This window comes from Acomys minous (genome assembly GCF_964271855.1).
Source record: "Acomys minous genome assembly, chromosome: 14".
NCBI lineage: Eukaryota > Metazoa > Chordata > Mammalia > Rodentia > Muridae > Acomys > Acomys minous.
The window spans coordinates 60597391-60617408 of record NC_140496.1 but is presented as its reverse complement, the minus strand read 5'-3'; the positions used below and the strand labels follow the sequence as shown (position 1 = coordinate 60617408).

General features: G+C 37.8%; 1 protein-coding gene across 3 annotated transcripts in view; it reads right to left on the bottom strand.

Moving 5' to 3' along the window:
• The window catches only part of TRIM33 (tripartite motif containing 33), an 89398-nt gene that overhangs the window by 11379 nt on the left and 58001 nt on the right, over positions 1 to 20018 (bottom strand). For 2 of the 3 annotated variants that reach the window (XM_084757941.1, XM_084757940.1), the window contains exons 8-13: positions 19521 to 19638; positions 17585 to 17859; positions 16505 to 16669; positions 12207 to 12404; positions 4009 to 4141; positions 2265 to 2328 (exon numbers count right to left, since the gene is read on the bottom strand). In XM_084757941.1, coding sequence (XP_084614067.1) covers positions 2265 to 2328; positions 4009 to 4141; positions 12207 to 12404; positions 16505 to 16669; positions 17585 to 17859; positions 19521 to 19638 — 953 coding nt within the window. The remainder of the gene's footprint in view (positions 1 to 2264; positions 2329 to 4008; positions 4142 to 12206; positions 12405 to 16504; positions 16670 to 17584; positions 17860 to 19520; positions 19639 to 20018) is intronic. The other variant, XM_084757942.1, reaches the window with a different exon arrangement.

Genomic DNA, 20018 nt, shown 5'->3' with positions numbered 1-20018 from the left:
GAGTGAGATGCCTTGGGATAGGACACAAATGTAAACATAAAATCCATTTATATTTTTTACATATATAACCTGAAAGTAATATCATACAATATTTTAAGTACGCCTAGCAATTTGATTGCAACCTACCACAGGAGATCAGGTATGGAATTCTCTACTTGAGGCATCATAATATTTTAGAGCATTTCAAATTTCAGGTTAGGGATGCTCAACCTACAGTATAAAATGTCAGTGGCTATGTCTCTTTATATAAACAGTTTCAATACTACCACCTCAAACAGCATCAGCGGTGGTTAATAAAGCCTCACAGTGATTATTTCAGATTTGGGAAGGGGACTGAAAGAGAAAAACCAATAAATAGGAAACAACCTAGTACAAACTTACTAGAATCAATTTTTTTTAAAAGTGAAGAATACAGGTACACAGCTAAAGTCTATAGGAAGCACCACCACCAGCACCACCATGACCACCAACAACAAAATTTACCACTGAGCAAAGCAACTGATAAAACTAGTATAGCTACGCAGAATGAACATTTTTCACTTATTTGTTTTTCTTCTAAAAGCACTGGCTTTTTAAAATATTAAAAAGCTAACCAAGTACTTTTAAAGGAACACCTTTCAAATATAAATTAAAAATGTAAAACCCCAATTCCCTATATCAGTTAAAATTTTAAATTGTATTAAATTATACAAAGTATAGAACAGTAAAAAAAATGCCAATATTCATTATGCTTAATCTTAAAATTATATTTCTTAGCTCTTTCCACTGAAAGGCTTAAGGAAAATATGAAAAATTTAGAAGTAATGAGTGCCCTTAATAGCTATAAGAAGAACATCAAAATTATGTTGAAATATATAGATTCATAAAAGTAGTAATAGTCGAGCTGGGCATGGTGGCACATGCCTGTGATCCCAGTACATAGGGAGGCTGAGTCAGGTGGATCTATGTGAGTTTGAGACTAGCCTGGTCTACAAAGCAAGTCAAGGACAACCAGGGCCACAAAAAGAAACAAACTCTTGGGTCACTGAAGCAAACTGGGAATCAGCTCATCATAAAAGTCAATAAAGAAAATTTATCTTGATTAACTCAGTAATTGACAAAGTTTCATTATAAAAGTATTCTAAAGTAATAAACAATTATCAAAATAATATTTTTAAACCAGCAAAGGCACTTGTCACCAAGCCCAACAACTTGAATTTGATCTTAAGGATCCACATAGTATAGTAAAAGAAAGCTCACTCCCCATAAACTGCCCTCTGATCTGCATGTAGGCACGAATGCACACCAGGCAAATTTGGAGCTCATTGGCTGGTCAGCTAGCCAGACAAATCTGAGCCCCAGGCTCAATGATCAAGACATTTTATGACATCTCTGGCCTCCACACACATGCACTGCCCACATGCATACAAGCTACACATAAAAACCAAAAAGACTGCCTCCAATGGAAGCACACAGTACAATTCAAATATTCTTGTTTCTTCCTAATTAAAACCTTAATTCCAATAAAAATCTCTCTTATTTTTGAGCGCGCGCACGAGCGTGTGTGTGTGTGTGTGTGTGTGTGTGTGTGTGTGTGTGTGTGTTGTGTGTGTGTTGTGTGTAAAAAGGGAGGCAACAGCTGGGCAGTAGTTGCACACGCCTTCAATCTCAGTACTTGAGAGGCAGGGGCAGGAGGATCTCTGAGTTCAAGACCAGCCTGAGACTAGAGTAAGTTCTAGGACAGCCAAGACTACACAGAGAAACCCAGGCTCAAACAAACAAACAAACAAACACACAAAACAGCAAAATGAGGCAAACTAAATAACAATAATAGAAAGAGTCTAGATAGAGGAACTTCTACAGCTGCAAAAAATAAAACTGATGCTTATGTAAACCCATCTGTTGAAGATAGTGTATATGGCTTATGTAAACGTGGCTGCAAGAAATGATTTGCTTTTTTAAAGAAGCATTTATGTAACTAAATACCTATAAAACACTGAAAATGTGTTGCCACCACACACATAAAAAATGGGAACTTTAATAATAACTGGATCTAAACAGTACTGAATAGTTACAAGTAAAATGACATAATTCCTGGGCTTTGTTTAAAATAATCTAGACAAGGGATTAGAGAAGATTACAAAGGAAAGAAGATTGTGCATTAACTAATGTACTGACTACTGAAAGTGGGTATATAAAAATTAGCTTATTTATTAATTATATTTGGAATTTTTCTTAGTTAAAAAAGTTGTAAGTAACATAATGCTGGGGAAAAAGTTACTCACCTGCCTCGACTTCCAGTGCTAGAAGTACTAGGGGGTCGCACAGGTGTGTGAGAATTGGATAAGCCTAAAAAACAGTAGGTCAAACTGAGTATCAGAACGCTCAGATTTTGTAACCCAATTCAAGAGAAATTCTTGTAAATGAAAGACAGTTGTAAAGTCAGAGATGGCAAATATAACATTAGTAAACATCAACCAGTTTCTTACAGCTGAATTCAGACATGAGGTTAGAATCCTTTTCCAACTGCTCTTCCACAAGCAAAAAGCAGCAGACTGAGAAAACTGTCATTTCTTCACATCACAAAATAGTCTATTTAGTCCCACACTAGCCTTAAACTCTCAGTTGTCCACTGCCTCCATCTAAGGTTACAGGTGCACACAAACCAACCAGGGATTTATCCTTCTTAATGTCCTGAAAAAGAAATTCTGAAACTCAATGCAGTAATTCAAAAAGTGTTAATAATATATCTCATGTAAAAATGCCAAGAGGTGGTGGTGCAGGCCCTTAATCCTAGCACTGAGGAGGCAGAGGTGGATCTGAGTTCAAGGCCCATTCGGTCTACACAGCGGATACAAAAGAGAAACCCTGTCTCAAAACACAAACAATTAAATAAAAGACCATGTTTACATCTGAACTATTTTTCCTCCAGAAATGAGATGTTCTATTTTAGTTAAAAAACAAAACAAAAAGCCCCCCAAAAAACAACAAAACAAAACAACCACTTAGCTTACATCAGAAGAATCTACTTCAGAGCTGGATGCAGCAGTTTGTGAATGTAATCCCAGCACCTGAGCTAAGAGTTCACCTGCTTACTCCAGTTAGATAGTAAGTTCCAGACTAGCCTGGACTACACTGTGAGACTTTGTTCCAAAAATCCAAAAAGAAAAAGGGGGGTGGGTGGGGAGTATACTCCATAATGACTTGACTATTTGGCATTATTCCAATCATGACTTTTGAATGTCTCAGCTAAAATCACATGATAGTAGGAACAATAAATCTGGGTTTGAGGCAAAAATCACACTTTACAAATATCTTAATTGTTAAAGGCATATTTAAGCTTTTTATTTTAAAATTATAACTTGAAACTTTATATTAACCAACTTTGTTAAATAATTTTCACTATTTTAAAACTGTTTTGAGTTTAAATTTTAAAACTCAACTCATCATCTAAATGTAAAACACACGACACAAAAAGTTAACAGACTCTAAACCCACCAAAGAATGAGTGCAGTGTGGGGGAAGATGCTGTCAAGAGACAGGATATAGGTATACTTAGCATCACTCTAGTTAGCTACAGATTCAACATCATTTAAACCTACAGGCATGCAAATTTGAAAAGTCAATAGACCTTGAGCAAAGCAAATTATCTTCAGACTCGAGCGGGCCTCATTTAGCCAGCTGAGGCCCTGGGAAAGGTGGAGCTATTCCTTGCAGTTACTTGCCTAATTTTACTCTGGGACCTAGTCTCCATCTTGCTGAAATGCCCTGCAGATTTCAGGCTTGCCAATACCCACAGTCACACACACTCAGTGAGCCAATTCCTACGGTAACTCCCTGTCCCCTCCCCCTCCCTACTACACCATTTGTGTGACGTGTGTATACATATGACATATCCTACCCATACACCTCCCTCGCGCTGCTTTCTTTCTTTTTTTTTAAACCCTGAAACGGATACCGGAAGACAGCCCTCACTCTCCAACTCCTGGCTTAAGGTGTTAGAGTAATGAAGCCATACCCCTGTTTTACCTGAAGATCCAGGTGATAACGCGGAGGGTCCTGGAGAAGGATTCATGGTACTTGTAGGCTGTGGGGGAAGGTGGCTGCCTGAGATGTATCTACTCAGTAGATTATCTAAACTACTTGAGCCAGCATCTTCCAACTAAAAAGAGATAAAAATAGATTTGTTTTGATTAAACTGAGGATGAATGAGTTAATGTCACTGTTTATATTCACTGTACTATGCATTTACAGATTATTCAATATCAAGTTCAACCTAAGTGTTGCTTCCTTAGGCTATTCTGAGAACTCACACAGTATAAAGTTTATGTGACTGATACTGTAATTTATATTACACAACAGATATCCAGCTGCTAAGGCAAACTTAAAAATCCACTAAGCCCTGTCTGTGCAACTACAAAAACAGTTCTGACATACTAATACTTGACTTTATTTTCTCAAAATTGCTGGAGTACCCTTGTCCCCAGTCTCTGTCCCTCAATTTTAGAGTTCCATCCAATAATTCACTCAAAGAGAAATACATGTCAAAACCCAACTTTAAGGTCTGACAAGTTCTTCTATCAGCATCCTGCCTGACAAAAATGCATCACTGTACACACAGGAAAGAAAAGGGACAGGAAATCTAAACTCACTTCATACTCCAAGGCAGAAGGATACGGTCAGACAGTCCTCGTCCCCAAACCAAGCCAACCAACCAAAGAGCAAACCCACATCAGTTTCCTGTCTTAAAATAAGCCATCTGCCCTAAAGAATGTGATGCTTAAGTGAGAAAGTATTTACACAAGTAAAAGGAGATAAGTGTTGAAATTATCTGAAAATCCACACTATTCCTAAGAAACTGTCAAGTTACTATTACTTGTTAATCTTGTTTATTCTATTTATTCCCACATTTGTTTCTTTTTTCAACCTGTTCTCCAGACAAAGGTAAAATTATTTCTTATGCAAATCTACTTCTGGCTTAAAACAAAACTATGCATTTATTGCCTGCTCTTTTCCTCCTAAAAGTGAACTAATTTTTACAGCAATAAAACAAATGATAGTATGAAGTTACAGATTTTGGAGACACCAAAAGCAGAACTGAAAACTAAGAATGAAGCAGGCTACGATACAGCACAGGCAGGAGAGGATCCTCCTAAAAAGCAAAAATGACTTCCCAAACCCTTAAAAACACACAAACAAAAAACCCAAGCCAGTGACAAGTAATGCTAGGGTTAAAAAAAAAAAAAAAGTTGACTTAATCAGAACAAAAAGTAATGGTCTGTCTAACTTGTGGTCAAAGCTATTGGTTAAACATCCACTTATTAGCTCTAACTTTAGGAGAATCCTTAGCTGTAATTCAAGTTAAATATAAATAACTTAAGATGGGAGCTTTTTGTTGTTGTTTTTTATTTCATATATTTAAATATTTATTATTATTATTATTATTATTATTATTATTATTATTATTATTATTATTATTTTAATGTGTAAGAGTGTTTTGCCTGCATTTATGTGCACCATGTGTGTTCCTGCAGAGGTCAGATGAAGGCATTGGAATTCTGAGGCACCATGTGGGTGCTGAACATTCAACTCCAGTCCTCTGCGAGAACAGCACATGCCCTGAGCTATCTATCTCTCCAGCCCCAGAAAGAGTGCTGCATACCACATAAAAACAAACAGGGAAAATGGCAACCCTATACCGCTCCTTTTATATTCTCTACCAACAATGTCTCTCTAGCTAATTGACGGCGCTGAAGTTGAAGGAGTCAAAAGATCAGGAAGCAGACATGAACACCATCATCGAGTTCAAAGTCATCTAACTAGGTGGATGGTAGGGAAGCAAAGGAGTCACAAAGATCTCTGTGACTTACAGGCCAGCCTAGCCCACATGGTAAGTTCCAAGGCAGCCAGAGCAACATAGTGAGACCCTACCTCAAAACAAATAAACTATTTAAAATAAAGGTATTTAAAAACCATCTAATTGGAAAAATATCAAATCATTTATTATTAAATATATTTAGTACTATCTCCAAATAACTGCATGAGTGTTACCTAAGTTGCATAACTAATTTGTGGTGTAAAAGGAAAGGCAACACAAAAGAAACATGCTGACCTCTTACAGAAATAAACAAACAAAGAATAAACTCAAGATGAAAACCAAGTCAGTGGACGGTTGCACACCTATATAAGCTCTGTGCAGAAGGCTGGGCCGGGGACTACCTGCTTGAGGCCAGCCTAGGTGGCTGCCTAGTGAGACTGCCTCAAAACAATGTGGGCAGTGTGGGGACAGGGTTCATAAAGAAAAGAGGAGGGAAAGGGAATTAAATCACAGTGATGTCACCTTACCTACCAGACTGGCACAGATGGAGACTGATTTGAATCCAGTGTGGGAAGGTCATACAGAAACGGATACTCTAAAATGCATAAGCTGGTAGGGCTGAGATGAACACAACTGGTGCCAACCATGCCCAACACCCCACACCTCAGTTCAGTCTCTAGCACTGTCAAATGAACAAATGAACTACCGAAAGAGCAAGCTGGTCCAGTAATATATATTTGACTTGTCCTGAAATGAACTGTTTTTCCAAGTGATCACAGCACTTTGTATCTCCAGTACCTGTGGGGACACACACACACACACACACACACACACACACACACACACACACACACACACACACACACACGAGAGAGAGCGATAGGAACTGACGACAAGGAAATTGGATATTTTATAAAGTCTACAGAGGCCTTTTAAACTCTGAAAACCCCACAGGTAACAGAATATTCTTCCCCTCCTTCCTCACCTACTATTAAGTTCTTCAAATCTAAGGCCATTGTTGAACTAAAAGTCCGTTATGCAGCTTACAAGGGCCCCACGCACCCACTTCCTATTGTCTCTAGACTCCTTTCACGACATTTCTGTTTCTTTTTCCTTTCCACACTAGCCTTATTTTTGTTCTTCAAAAGCTCCTTTGTAGCTGGGTGGTGGTGGCACACTCAATAGACGGAGGCAGGTAGATCTCTATGAATTCAAGGACAGCATGGTGTACCGAGAAATTTCCAGACAGAAAGGGCTACATGGATAAACCCTGTTTAGAAAAACCAAAACAAGCTCCTTTCTACCTCATTGAGCTTTGGAATTTTGTTCCTTTTGCCTCATACAATTTATTCCCAACACCTCATTTCCTAATTCTCACCCAGCCCACATGTTCCAAGGAAGTTTAACACTTTACTAGATTTAATTTGTGCTTTCCTCTTTAAAAAACAATCACAAGTAAGATTTTAAACATATGTGCTCTTCTACCAGCAAGCTCCATGTCAGCAAGCCTCTCTTGTTCCCACTATTCCTCAAGAAAGGTGCTTAACGTATTTGCCAAATAAATAATCGTGTTTCCCTTTAAATAAACTCTCTTGTTTCCTCCTCCTAAAGCTACTTTATAATAATAGGAGGCAAAGCTAATCATAACAACTATTAATATTTATTAAACATTTACATTGCAGATACAAACTTAAATACATGAATTATTTAATCTTCCTGGTAAGCCTATGAGGCAGATTCTGAGAGACTCAAACACTTAAGAAATTAAAGAGTGGCAAGCAAGGTCAATATTTAAGAAACCACAAGCTCTAATTTCATTGTACTATACTGCTGCCTGTATTACAATCAAGTGATGGGTGCCTGGTGCTTTTGCACGCACAGTTCCTCCTGCCTGGAGTTTCTGCCAGGAATACCTGAGACTCTTATCTCCCAAATCACGTTGAAGATAGTTTCATACAAAGTCTGACTTCTACATATAGGGAGCGCGGAACGGTCTTCTGCTCTTCTACCACTATCATTATACTCAAATGAAGAAGTAACCTCAGGTTTTGAACATGCCTAGAAAACTATATCCCTATGAGAAAACCTTTGAGATCACAGACTGTTTCTCTTTGTTCTTTAGACAACCAGTACTTAGGGCCTAATATGTGGCAAGTTGCCAAATCTTTGAAGAAAATGTACTATAGTGTAGTGATGCATGTTTTCAGGAACATGTAATCTTTAGACTGCAGTATACTGAAATTCTGGCCTTGAACCTAGTAACTATTTTACTAATCATGAAGAAATTATTACATTCTGCCAAAATACATTACTGTTGCAAACATGGCCAATTGAGAACATACACTATTACTGTACATGAAACATTAAAATATGAAGCACTCTGGTTTCTATTTACTACCGCCTACTAACTTCTCATGGAAGCAAATTGTATTTTTTTTTTTCAACAATTTTCACTTTAGGACCACCAACATGGCACAGCAGGGTGGAAGCACTTGTTGTACAATCTGCATTTAATCCCTGGAACCCACGCAAGGCATGTAAAACCCCGCAAGCTTGTTCTCTGGTTTCCACATACTTGTATGCTGTGGTACACACAAACACACACACACACACACACACACACACACACACACACACACACACACTCACACTGCACAATAACAATTTAATTTTAAATCTTCACTTTATTATTTTCTGGCTACCTGTCAAAGTTATAACATCTTAGTAAAAGGGCTATTAATATAGCTGTTAATTCCTAACCACTTCCATTTGTCTCTCTTGCCTGTGCTCCCAGTACAGTATTGTCACATCCAATTATCATCATGCTGACCAACCAAACCACAGGACCACACAGTATATTTATCTACTCAAGTACAAATGAGCTGTTTTCTGGACTATGAAAATAGGTCAGTCTGAGACTTCATCTCTATATTCTATATTAAACTTACCATTTCTACTATTCATTTACTTTGATTAATGTTAATGTTGGATTTTTTCTATGTGAATTCTTAATTTAGTCTAATTTTAGCTATACTAAATAACTTATTGAAATATCATTATATATGTGAATGGCACAGTTCAAATCAGTGTCTTGGAATACATGACTACATGGAGTTTTAACCATTCTTCTAAATTCCTATTGGCTTAATGATGCTAGTCACAACACAAAGCCATTACTCATGTGATGTTGCTGATGCAAACAAACCTGAGACATGAAAAATTTTGTAAAAGTATAACATAATTACATACAGCACATAACACTTGATAATGAAAACTAATCACTGCTACTGATACTAGGTATTTACTGTATTTTTGTTGTTATTTGATAGCCCTCATAGTTATATAAGAAAATGTTACAGCAGGGTATGGTGGCGCATGCCTGTAATCCCAGTACTCAGGAGACAGAGGCAGGTGGATCTCTGTGAGTTCAAGGCCAGTCTGGTCTACAAATGAGTCCAGGACAGCCAAGGCTACACAGAGAAACCCTGTCTCATAAAAACAAAAAACAGAAACCACCTGGTATGGTGGAACATGTCTTTAATTCCAACACTTGAGAGGCAAAGGCAGGTGGGTCTCTGAGTTGGGAGGCCAACTTGGTCCACGTGAGTTCCAGGACAATCAGGGCTATAAATTGAGGATTTGTCTTTCAAAACAAGAAGGAAAAAAGAAAGGTAGGTAGGTAGACTGCTTGTACATGCTAGATAGCTAGGTAAGTCACATGCCCAAACCAAGGTTTACAGTTAAAAATGTTTGCTGAGCTGGGTGTGGTGGTCTTATTTTTTTTAAGCCTTATAGGTTTTTTAAAATTATATATTATGCTTACCGATTTTGTGTCATTATGGGATTTCTGTGGTGTGAATATATGTGCCTCTGCATCTATGTGCTCCTTGTGGGTTCCCTGCCCCTTCCCCACTTGGCTGTCTTTCTTTTTCCTGTCCATCTGTTTTGTCCTACTCAGGTTTTGTTTTGTTTTAAATACTTTATCTTAGAAAAATAACTTACACAAAAAGTAAAATTATAGACCAGTCGTTCTCAAACAGTGGGCTGCAACCCCTTTAGATATCCTGGGTATTAGGTATTTACATTATGGAGGAGCAAAATTACAGTTATGAAGTAGCAACAAAATAACTTTATGTTTGGGGTTCACTACAACACAGGAACTATAGTAAAGGGCCGCAGCATTAGGAAGGTTGAGAACCACTGATGCAGACAGTAGCCCACAGTCACATTATTTCTTTACAGGTAAAAAGTAGAAACCAGAATACCCATCAACTAACACATGAACAGGCTGTGACAGATCCAAAGCCAGGAACAGGCACAGGCTATTTGTTTATAATCCTACTGTGTGAGAGAATGAGGTAAAAAAAATCACAACCTGGAGACAACCTGGGCTACATGGTGGATTCCAGGCCATAGTATTCTACATTTCAAGACGCTATCTTCAAAAGAAGAAAAAAAAAAAGAGTATTCTACACAACAGAACATTATTCAGCCACAGAAGGAACTACGGAATATAGACACCTGGTAAATAATATGAAAGTGAGAAAGGCAAGCATAAAAGGCCACATATTTTATCGACACAGAATGGCCAGAGTAACAGAAACGGAAGAGTTATTAATGGTTTCTAGGAGCCATTAAAGAAGGAAACAGAGTGCTGGGCATGGTGGCGCACACCTTTAATCCCAGCACTTGGGAGGCAGAGGCAGACAGATCGCTGTGAGTTCGAGGCAGGCCTGAACTACAAAGTGAGCCCAGGACAGCCAAGGCTCCACAGAGAGACTCTGTCTCTGTCTCGAAAAACAACAACAACAACAACAAGGAAACAATATTATATATTTTTAATTTTTTGTTTATATTTTTGAAACCAAAAAAATAGCTAGAATTAGAGGTGACAGCCAAACAATATTGCAAACATATAAGAAACAATGACAAAGAGTAACTTTTCAGCCAATCTCAACTATCTTCTTGGTGTTGCTATGGATAATAAAGCAGTCTAACTTTACAAGCAGGAGTCTGAATCAAATTTCAATTACTACATGCATAGGAAAACCATTCAACACTCTCTCCTTGTAGATATTACACATTCTAACAAGTGATCTCAAGATTCAAAGCACACTGCCCAAGAAAGCATCCTGTTAATTATAAGTTAACTGACAAAAATGCAACTTTCTAACTTACATTCCAAAACTATTCCAAACTGGTTTAACTCTTTCAAACCAGAACTATTACCATTTCCTCAGCCAAAGAGAGAGGTCTTCCTACATCAAGAAATTATGATAGAATAAAAGAACCATGAGAAGTCAGTGGTTTCAAGTAACTTTGAAGTTATAAAAGGACAAACAATTTAAGACTTTCACACAGCCAGATACTGGAAGCTCATGCCTTCAATCATAGCCCGGGAGGCAGAAAGAGATGTGATCTCAGTGACTCTGAGGCCAGCCAGGGATACACACTAAGAACCTGCCTCAGCAAAACAAAATGATCCTACTATTTCAGCAGCTTCACTGCTCCTTGCTGCCATGGTGACCTCCAACTCTAATACTCATACAATAAGGGGAAATAACCATATAATCCTCAAATACTTTATTTACATTTAAGAAATCTGTTTTAATTCAGATGAGCTGGGAATTTCAAAAGGTACCAAAGACTTGTATCATTAGGGAAATTTCTCAGCTTAAAGAAATGAGAAACCTCAAAGGCACTGTGCAAGTCATATTCTCTTTTTCACCACCATTTCTTCCCTTTTACGTTATCTCCTAAAGTGCCTGATAACTAAACACAATTTTCCCACACAACATTTCAACACAAGCCTTTCTCTACCCACCTGGTTTGTTCGAGTAACGGACTGCCCTTACTTATGGCTCTAAAATCAGAGTAACAAAAGACAAGACCCCATTTTGGTTCTGAGCCTCTTCTAGGCTCCAAATTCTTATCATAAAGCAAGCATATTACTTGATTGATATCTGCCTTTGGAAAGTGCTTTAAAAAGTGTGAAGAATGGCCTATCAACAAAGCTAGTATTGGTCCATTAGATGGATTCTTAACTTGGAGTATTCAGTTTCTTCTAATTTTAAAACATAGAAGAATGTTATCTATCTTAAATATATGAGTGCTTTATCTGCATTTACACCTGCATGCCAGAAAAGGGCATCAGATCCCAGCATAGATGGTTGTGAGCTACCCCATATGGTTGCTGAGAATTGAACTCAGGATGTCTGGAAGAGCAGACAGTGCTCTTAACAATTGTCTCACCAGACCCCGAGCACAGTAACTTTAAACTTCACATATGTTCCCTTTACTCTTAAGACGCTTCAAGGAAATATTGGTCCTGAAACTAAAGAAAATCTAAAATATGTATTTTCTTCAATTAGTATGCATTTTAAATGATACATTCAGCTTAAATACAAACCTGTATGGGTGGAATATCTGGCAATGATGGCAGGTTTTCTGGATTGGTGACTGATGGGATTAGCTCTATTGCTGTAACAGAAGGGCTGGTGGGACCCCGGTTTGCATTTGCCATAGTTGCTGTGGTGGGGCTGGTTGGGTTGATTGGGTTGTGTGCTGAGACGACAGGAAAGGGTCCAGCATGCCCTGGGTTTGAGTGCTGTTTAAGAAAGAAGGTATTATTATTATTATTATTATTATTATGTGCTCTGGCAGCATCTAGGAACCATACCTTAGCAACAATTGTAACTATTTTTAGTGTATCTTTTCCAAACTAAAAGTGCCTGTAGCCTGACAAAGTGGGGCCTTTTGAACTTATGCAAGAGAATAGTTTGAACTAGTCCTTTCATTTTTCACTCATTTTTATGTACTATCTAGGGAAAAACAGATTTGTCAACCTGTCAGCCTACTGATATGATCTTCAGAACAAGGTTATATGAAGATATGGAGGCCACCAAGTCTGCAAATAGCAGGCCATAGAAGGCAGTTCTAAAGACATTCCACTTTAATACTTCAATCTTCTAGTTAATGAAAAAGAACCACAAAATGTAACTGGATACGGTAGAAAGAATGATGAATTTTAGAAAGGAACCAAGACATTGATTTCTGGCTCTAATACTATGCAGTTTTGGTTTGTTTTTTGTTTTTTTGAGACAAGGTTTCTCTATGTAATAGTTCTGGCTGTGCTGGACTCACTTAGTAGACCAGGCTGGCCTCAGACTCACAGCGATCCGCCTGCCTCTGCCTCCCGAGTGCTGGGATTAAAGTTGTGTGCCACTACGCCCAGCTACTGTGCAGTTTTAAACAGTCACATAATCTCAATAATTCTGAATTATGGATAAATAATCCTTTACTAATTTCATTATGAGGGCTATTATAAGGATTATTTAAGGTCATGCATGTGTAGGTCTTTGGAAATAAGTTACTATACATATACAATTAAATCATTTAAAATCTAAAAACTAAAAATGCCAACACTGACTTCTGAAAGGAAAGCCCCAAAACCTAGCAGCTAGTTAGTCTGATTCTGTTTCATTTGTACTCTTTCCAATGTAGAACCTTGTTACATACAATTATTGAAAGCACCCCAAGAACAAGGAGTATATGGGTATCTTAACAGTTAGAAGGAAATCGGTATCTTCAACCTTCCTAAGTATTATTTTTTAAACATATATGCCTAACAATGTGCCACACATGGTCTTTTCACTACTGTACTCTCATTTGACAGTGTAATTGCATAATGCTAACGAATATGAGGAAAAAACTAAAACCAAATAGTAAAGTTAAACAAAGGCACTAATAATGCAGACTAACAAAAATGAAGAGCCAAAAAGTTAAACAAAGGTACTAATAATGCAGACTAACAAAAATGAAGAGCCAAAAAGTTAAACAAAGGCACTAATAATGCAGACTAACAAAAATGAAGAGCCAAAAAGCCCCGAGTAAAGCAGAACTATGAGGACAGCTGTTACAAAATGTTCAAAACACTGACAAATATTTTTGTAATAAAATTTTAACTCACCAATTACATATTTTGTCAAATTTTGTAAACATTACATAAAAACAAAAACTCAAAATAAAAATCAAGTATTCTTATTCTAATAGTAATAGTAAGCAAACATATAGCCGAAAAGGCAAAAATTCTAAGAAATATATATATTAAAGAATTTTATATTACCAGATTCTTCATTTTTTAAAATTTATTTTATATGTATGAGTGCTTGAGTGTATATATGTGCATTACACTGTGTGCAGTGGCCGCAGATGTCAGTAGAGGGCAACAGATACCTTGGAAATGGAGTTACAGTTTGAGCAGTCACACGGGTGCTGGGAACTAAACCCAGGTCCTCTATAAGAGCAGAAATGCTCTTAATTGCTGAGCCATCTCTCTAGCCTTGTTACAGCTTATTCTTAAACCAAATAAACCTATTTTGTTTCCATAACTGTGTATAAATAATGAAATTATAACTTTTCAACAAAAAGGTTTTAAATCTTAAAAAGCCTTCATTATCACTCAATTTAAGCAACATTTCCTGTTAAATTTTTTTTTCTACAGAAAATTACAAAAGGTTAACTTGTCTGTCAGATATAAACACAGAAGATAAAATTCTGTAGAAGTAGGAAGAAAAAAAAGAAATTCAAGTCCAAGGAGAATAGTCTGTAAATTTTTAATTTTCTTCTTCTTCTTTTTTTTTTTTTAAAGATTTACTTATTTTATGTGTATGAGTGTTTCCCCAGCATGTGTATCTAGACACAACATGCATTGTACCTCAGAGACCAGAAAATGTAAGATTTCCCTGAGACTAGAGTTAGAGATGTTTGTGAACAACCATGTGGGTGCTGGGAATCAAACCTCGAAGGGCAGCTAGTGCTCTTGATCATGGAACCATCTCCCCATTCCCATTTTCTCTCCGTGTGTGTGTGTGTGTGTGTGTGTGTGTGTGTGTGTGTGTGTGTGCGCGCGCGCGCGCGCGCGCGCGCACATGAGTTGGCGCCAGTGTGGCGGTCAGAGGACAAAGTTACAGAATTTGGTTCTCTCCTTCCACCCTGCAGTGTTTCTGAGGAGAAAATTCAAGTCAGGTGACAAATGACTTTACCTGCTGATACATCCTACACACACTATTTATTTTTCAAATCAAAATTTACAATATGCTAGAGTAGTTTGATACTACTTACAAATGTATAAGCGTTTTACACAAGGTGAGAGAACATTTTTCACAAGTATTTCTGGGTGTACTTTTGGCTAAAAAGCTGGGGAATCATTGCTCTAAGTGTTTAACAGCCCAAATGTTAAACATGTGGACTGAGTACTTAACTTGAATTTATCATATTTTTTCCTTCTGGAAATTATTTGATTCTATTTAAGATTTATTAGTTTGTCATGTAGGTGGGTATGCCTGAGTTTATATGGACCACACATATACAGGAAGAGGTGATGGGTCCCCCAGAACCAAAGGCTACAGGTAATCGTATGCTGCCGTGTGAGTGCTAGGAACTGAATTAGCTGTCTGCAAGAGAACAGTAAGTGCTCATAGTCTAAGCCATCACCAAACTCCCCTCCCCAAAACCCTAGTCCAGTAGTTATAACTCAAAAGTTGTTACAGCAACACCACCACTGCACTTTAAACTAACCCGTGATTTTAACAGCCTATACAATATGCTTGTTTAATTTTTGAGACAAGACCTCTCTAGACCAGCCTGGCTTCCAATTCATATACTTCTACACTGCCTCCTGAGTCCTAGAGTTACAGGTGTATACTACCACACTCAGCTCAAAGCATGTTCATATTTTGAGAACACACTCAAGGAGTTTTAAGAAAAAATAATGAACTATATTTTTAATTTGAAATACTGTTTTTTTAAAAAGTGGCTTCATTTTATAGTAAGTTTATATAGTATTTATATAATTATATAAAGAATATAAGTCTGTCTCTAAATCACTTTTGTTTGCATGTTACTTTATTTGTTTATTTATATGCATGTGTGTGCCTGCATGAGTTTCTTTGCAACATATGTGCAGTACTCTCAAGAGTCAGAAGATGGTGCTAGATCTCTTGGAACTGGAGTTACAAGTGGTTTTGAGCTGCCAGGTAAGTGCTGCTAAGAATCAAACACAGGTCCTCCGAAAGAGTAGCAAGTGCCTTTAACCATTGTGGCATTTTTCCATCCCTACTTAGTTGGCTTCTGAGACAAAGTCTAATGTAGCCTAGGCTGGCTTTGAATTTGCTATCAAGCCAAGGATAACTTTGATCCTCCTACCTCTACCACTCTAGTGTTAGGATAAGAGTCATAGCCTTTAAACCCAGCTTACGTTACTTGGCAATATTCTAAAAAAGAATAATGCCTGAGAATAGAAAAGGAAAAAAAAAATAAGCACCCATACTGCTAGCCATATTATTTAAAGAATTCTTTGTTATCAAGATAAAACATCATGTTAAAAGTATAATAACGATATCAGAAAATTAAAACTCTAATCTTGATTTTCAGAATTACTATTTCTGACTAATGGTAAATTCTTGATTTGCCTTTTCACTCTGTAGGTATAGAGTTGTTAACCAGAGTATTTTAATCCCTAGCATGTGATAAGTTTAAAGAGACAAATCTTTATGTGTATGTACATTTTTGTGAGACAAGAAAATAAATAAAAAAAACATCAGATTATCAGAAACATTAAAGACCCACACCAACAACTAATTATGAAAAATAATGTCTGTTACTTTTAAAATTGTATGACTCTTACAAATGTAACTCTAGGCATACTTGTCTTTGGAGGTGTGGCTGCATCATGGAATACTGAGGGCCGCTGTGCCTGGGTATCCCTGGTATTCTGGCAGCATTCTGAGCCAGTCTCATTTGATGGGCTTGAAATGCTCCACAGTTCATGTTGCCTCTTTGCATTGTTTGCACACTGATCAATCTTGGAGGCTATAAAAAGTAGAAATTGCAATTCATACAATATTTCCTTTTTTCCCCCCCCACCTTTCACTTTTCAAGACAGGGTTTCTCTGTATAGCCCTAGCTGCCTAGCTGTCCTGGAACTCACTTTGTAGACCAGGCTGGCCTTGAACTCAGAGATCCACCTGCCTCTGCCTCCTAGGTGCTAGGATTAAAGGCATGTTCCACCATGCCCAGCTGATAATAGTATTTTTACAAATTTACATAAAATGTTAAAGTAAGAGATAGAATGGAAAGGTATAAAGCAAATAATATTTGCTATATTCTTTTAAAAATATTTATTTATTATTTGTATAATATTCTGCCCACATGTGTGGCTGTACACCAGAAGAGGGCATTCAACCTTATTATAGATGGTCATGAGCCACCATGTGGTGGCTGGGAATTGAACTTAGGACCTTTGGAAGAACAGACGGTGCTCTTAACCTCTGAGCCATCTCTCCAGCCCCAAGCCATATTCTCTTTTCCAACCCCAGTACTTACAGAACTGGTAATTACGATAAAAGTGTTTCTATCTACATTTTCTGGGATGAAGGAAGGAAGGGAGGATCGTGGAGTTAACAATACTGAGCGAAGCAGCATATAAACAAGAAAAGAGCAAAGATAAGAATAAGTTGAGCAAATGCTGAAAGCGTGCATCAGAGCTTAGAAACAATCTGAGTCTTTGGCTCACACTTTTATGCAGGTCACAGAATATATAGAGGGAACAAATGTCACTGCTTCTCATGATCTTAATTAATAACTTTATTCTTTTAAACTTTTCCCAAATCTCTGACCTTTGAACTCCATCGAGTAACTCCGGATGTCTAAATCATATACACAGAATGATGTGTAGTCTTGTGATCTTTTTTATTTCTATCAATAATGCAGGGACACAATGCTTACCTGTTGTTGTAGCATCTGTGGGGCTGCTTGCCTAGGATGCTGCTGTGTTGTTGCTGTTGTTGTTGGTACGGGAGCTGGCGGCTGCTGCAGTCTCATCTGTTGTAACTGCTGATGTTTCTGTGCATACACTTGTTGCTGCATGTGCTGGAGCCGAAGCTGTGCTAAATTAATCTGTCCAGGGGTTTTACTAATGTGGTTTGTCCCTGGAGGAACTTGCCCAACTACAACATTAGGAGTATAACCAGGAGCTGGCTTATTCTCTATTACTAGATTACCTAAGGGTTTAAAAACATAAGAAGGATTTACAAATAATCAGCTAAACTGCCCACCTTAAAGATGAATTACTATCTTTTCCTGCCTCTGAGAATTGGCATCTCAGAGATTCCAACAGAACAGCACAGATGAGAGCTAGGTTTAATGACAGTAATTAGAAACCAAATAGATTTCAAAGCCTCTTAAACCCTTCCACAAATAAGCACATTATTCAGAATACACTATCTGTGCATGAGCGCGCATGAATGAGTGATGAGTGTGTGTGTGTGTGTGTGTGTGTGTGTGTGTGTGTGTGTGTACATTTGCAGGTGTATTTTTCGGGGTGGATGATTGTGGGTGTGTTCAGCAGGACATGTGGGGAGGTCAGAGGACAACCTTTGGGTGTCAGTCCTCATCTTTCCAGCTAGTGTGAGGCATGGTGCCTTTGCTGCTGCATAACCCAGGCTAAGCTGGCTGGAGACTGACAAAGACTCAGGTTGCTATATTGATCCTCTCTGCTTTGTTTCTTCTTTCTTTCTAAATATCTATGGGCGTTTTGATCATGTATGTGTGTGTGCACTAACTACTGTGTGCCTGGGTGCCTGAGGCTACCAGATACCTAGAACTGGAGTGACAGAAAGTTGTGACCTGCCACATGGCTGCTGAGAATCAAACGTGGGTCCTCTCTCCAGCTCCCCATCTGCTTTTGAATTGTCAACACTAAAGGGTAAAATAAAACCCTGCTACCAAATAATTTTCTGTGGGAATTCTGAATGCTTTAAACCATTTATGCCTTTAAACGGGTCACTTTCTTCCCTTTTTATAGAACAGAATAGAGAATAAGTCCTTGCTTTGAGGTAATGTTGGCAGGCCATCAAAAAAAAATCTGTTACAGCCAACAATATTTTTAAACCTTTTTGAAAATGCAGCAGAAAAAGAAAACAAACACACACAAGTCTAGTAAGTCAAACAACAGTGATTTTCTGGTGTTTCATCTAAAGTCAAAATTGAGTACCTCTTTTTTCCATTTACACAAATCATGCCTTATTTTACACAGTATTAATGTGACTCTCAAGGACACAACTACTCTGAAAGTGGAAACACTAGCATGGACGGCCGGCTTCAATATGTCACCTACACTGGCCTCGAACTCCTAGGCTCAAGTGAACCTACTGCTTCAGTCTCCTGAGGAGCTAAACTACATGTGTCGCTTGCTTGGCTTTTTGTTGACCTCTACAACTTTTACCCATGGTCTTCAGAGGTCAGCAATGTGGAGCAACAAAAGCAAAGTCAAGTGAAAAGAGCTTTTGTCTAAAGCTCCCCGGACGTGGTTACAGAACACTTCAGCGTATTCAATGTCCTCCTCATGGCACGCCTTGACATCATTAAACTACTACACATCTAAATAATTATTCAGAAAATAAGGATTTGGTAAGATTTCTATGATAAAAATCAATACTAATTTTGAAAAAGAAAGGCTAGAAACGGACCACACTGAAAAGCACTCTGCAAAGACTGAGGAGTAAGAGAGCATGCTCAGTGTGCTGGAGGCCAGGTTCAAGTCCCAGCACCAAAACCAAATAAAGCCTATACCTAAAGAGTTTCCAACATACAACATATTTTTTATCACTCACATCTTAAAGTTTAAACTCATTATCTAGAATTTGCTTAAGTGGTTTCTCACCTAAATTCACTACATTTTTGGCCCAGAATGTGGGATCACAATGGAAACGAATTGCTCCATTGGCAGCAGGAACAGGATCACATCGTGCTTTCAAAATATGACGTAACTGAAAAGTAATCTTAAAGGGGAAAAAGTCACATTAGCCTTAAAATTACATGACAGTTGAAGAAACATACTAGAGACATTTTTAACGTCATAAAGCCTTGGAGTATCACAGAAGACAGAGTCAATGTCTAAATTAGCAAGCAAGTGAAATACACATATTTTAATTTCTGCCACCTGCAGTAAGATACTAAGTATCCTCAAAATAATATATATGGCATGATTTCATTCATGAGATTCCAGGAAAATGACAGAAATAAGATTAGTCAATGATCAACAAGAACAATAGATAAGAATGTTCCAGCTCTCTGAGTCAGGGAAGTGCTATGTAGTTCAGGTTAGCCTGGAACTCACAATTCTCTTGCCTTAATCTGCCAAGTGCTGGCTGCAATTGCA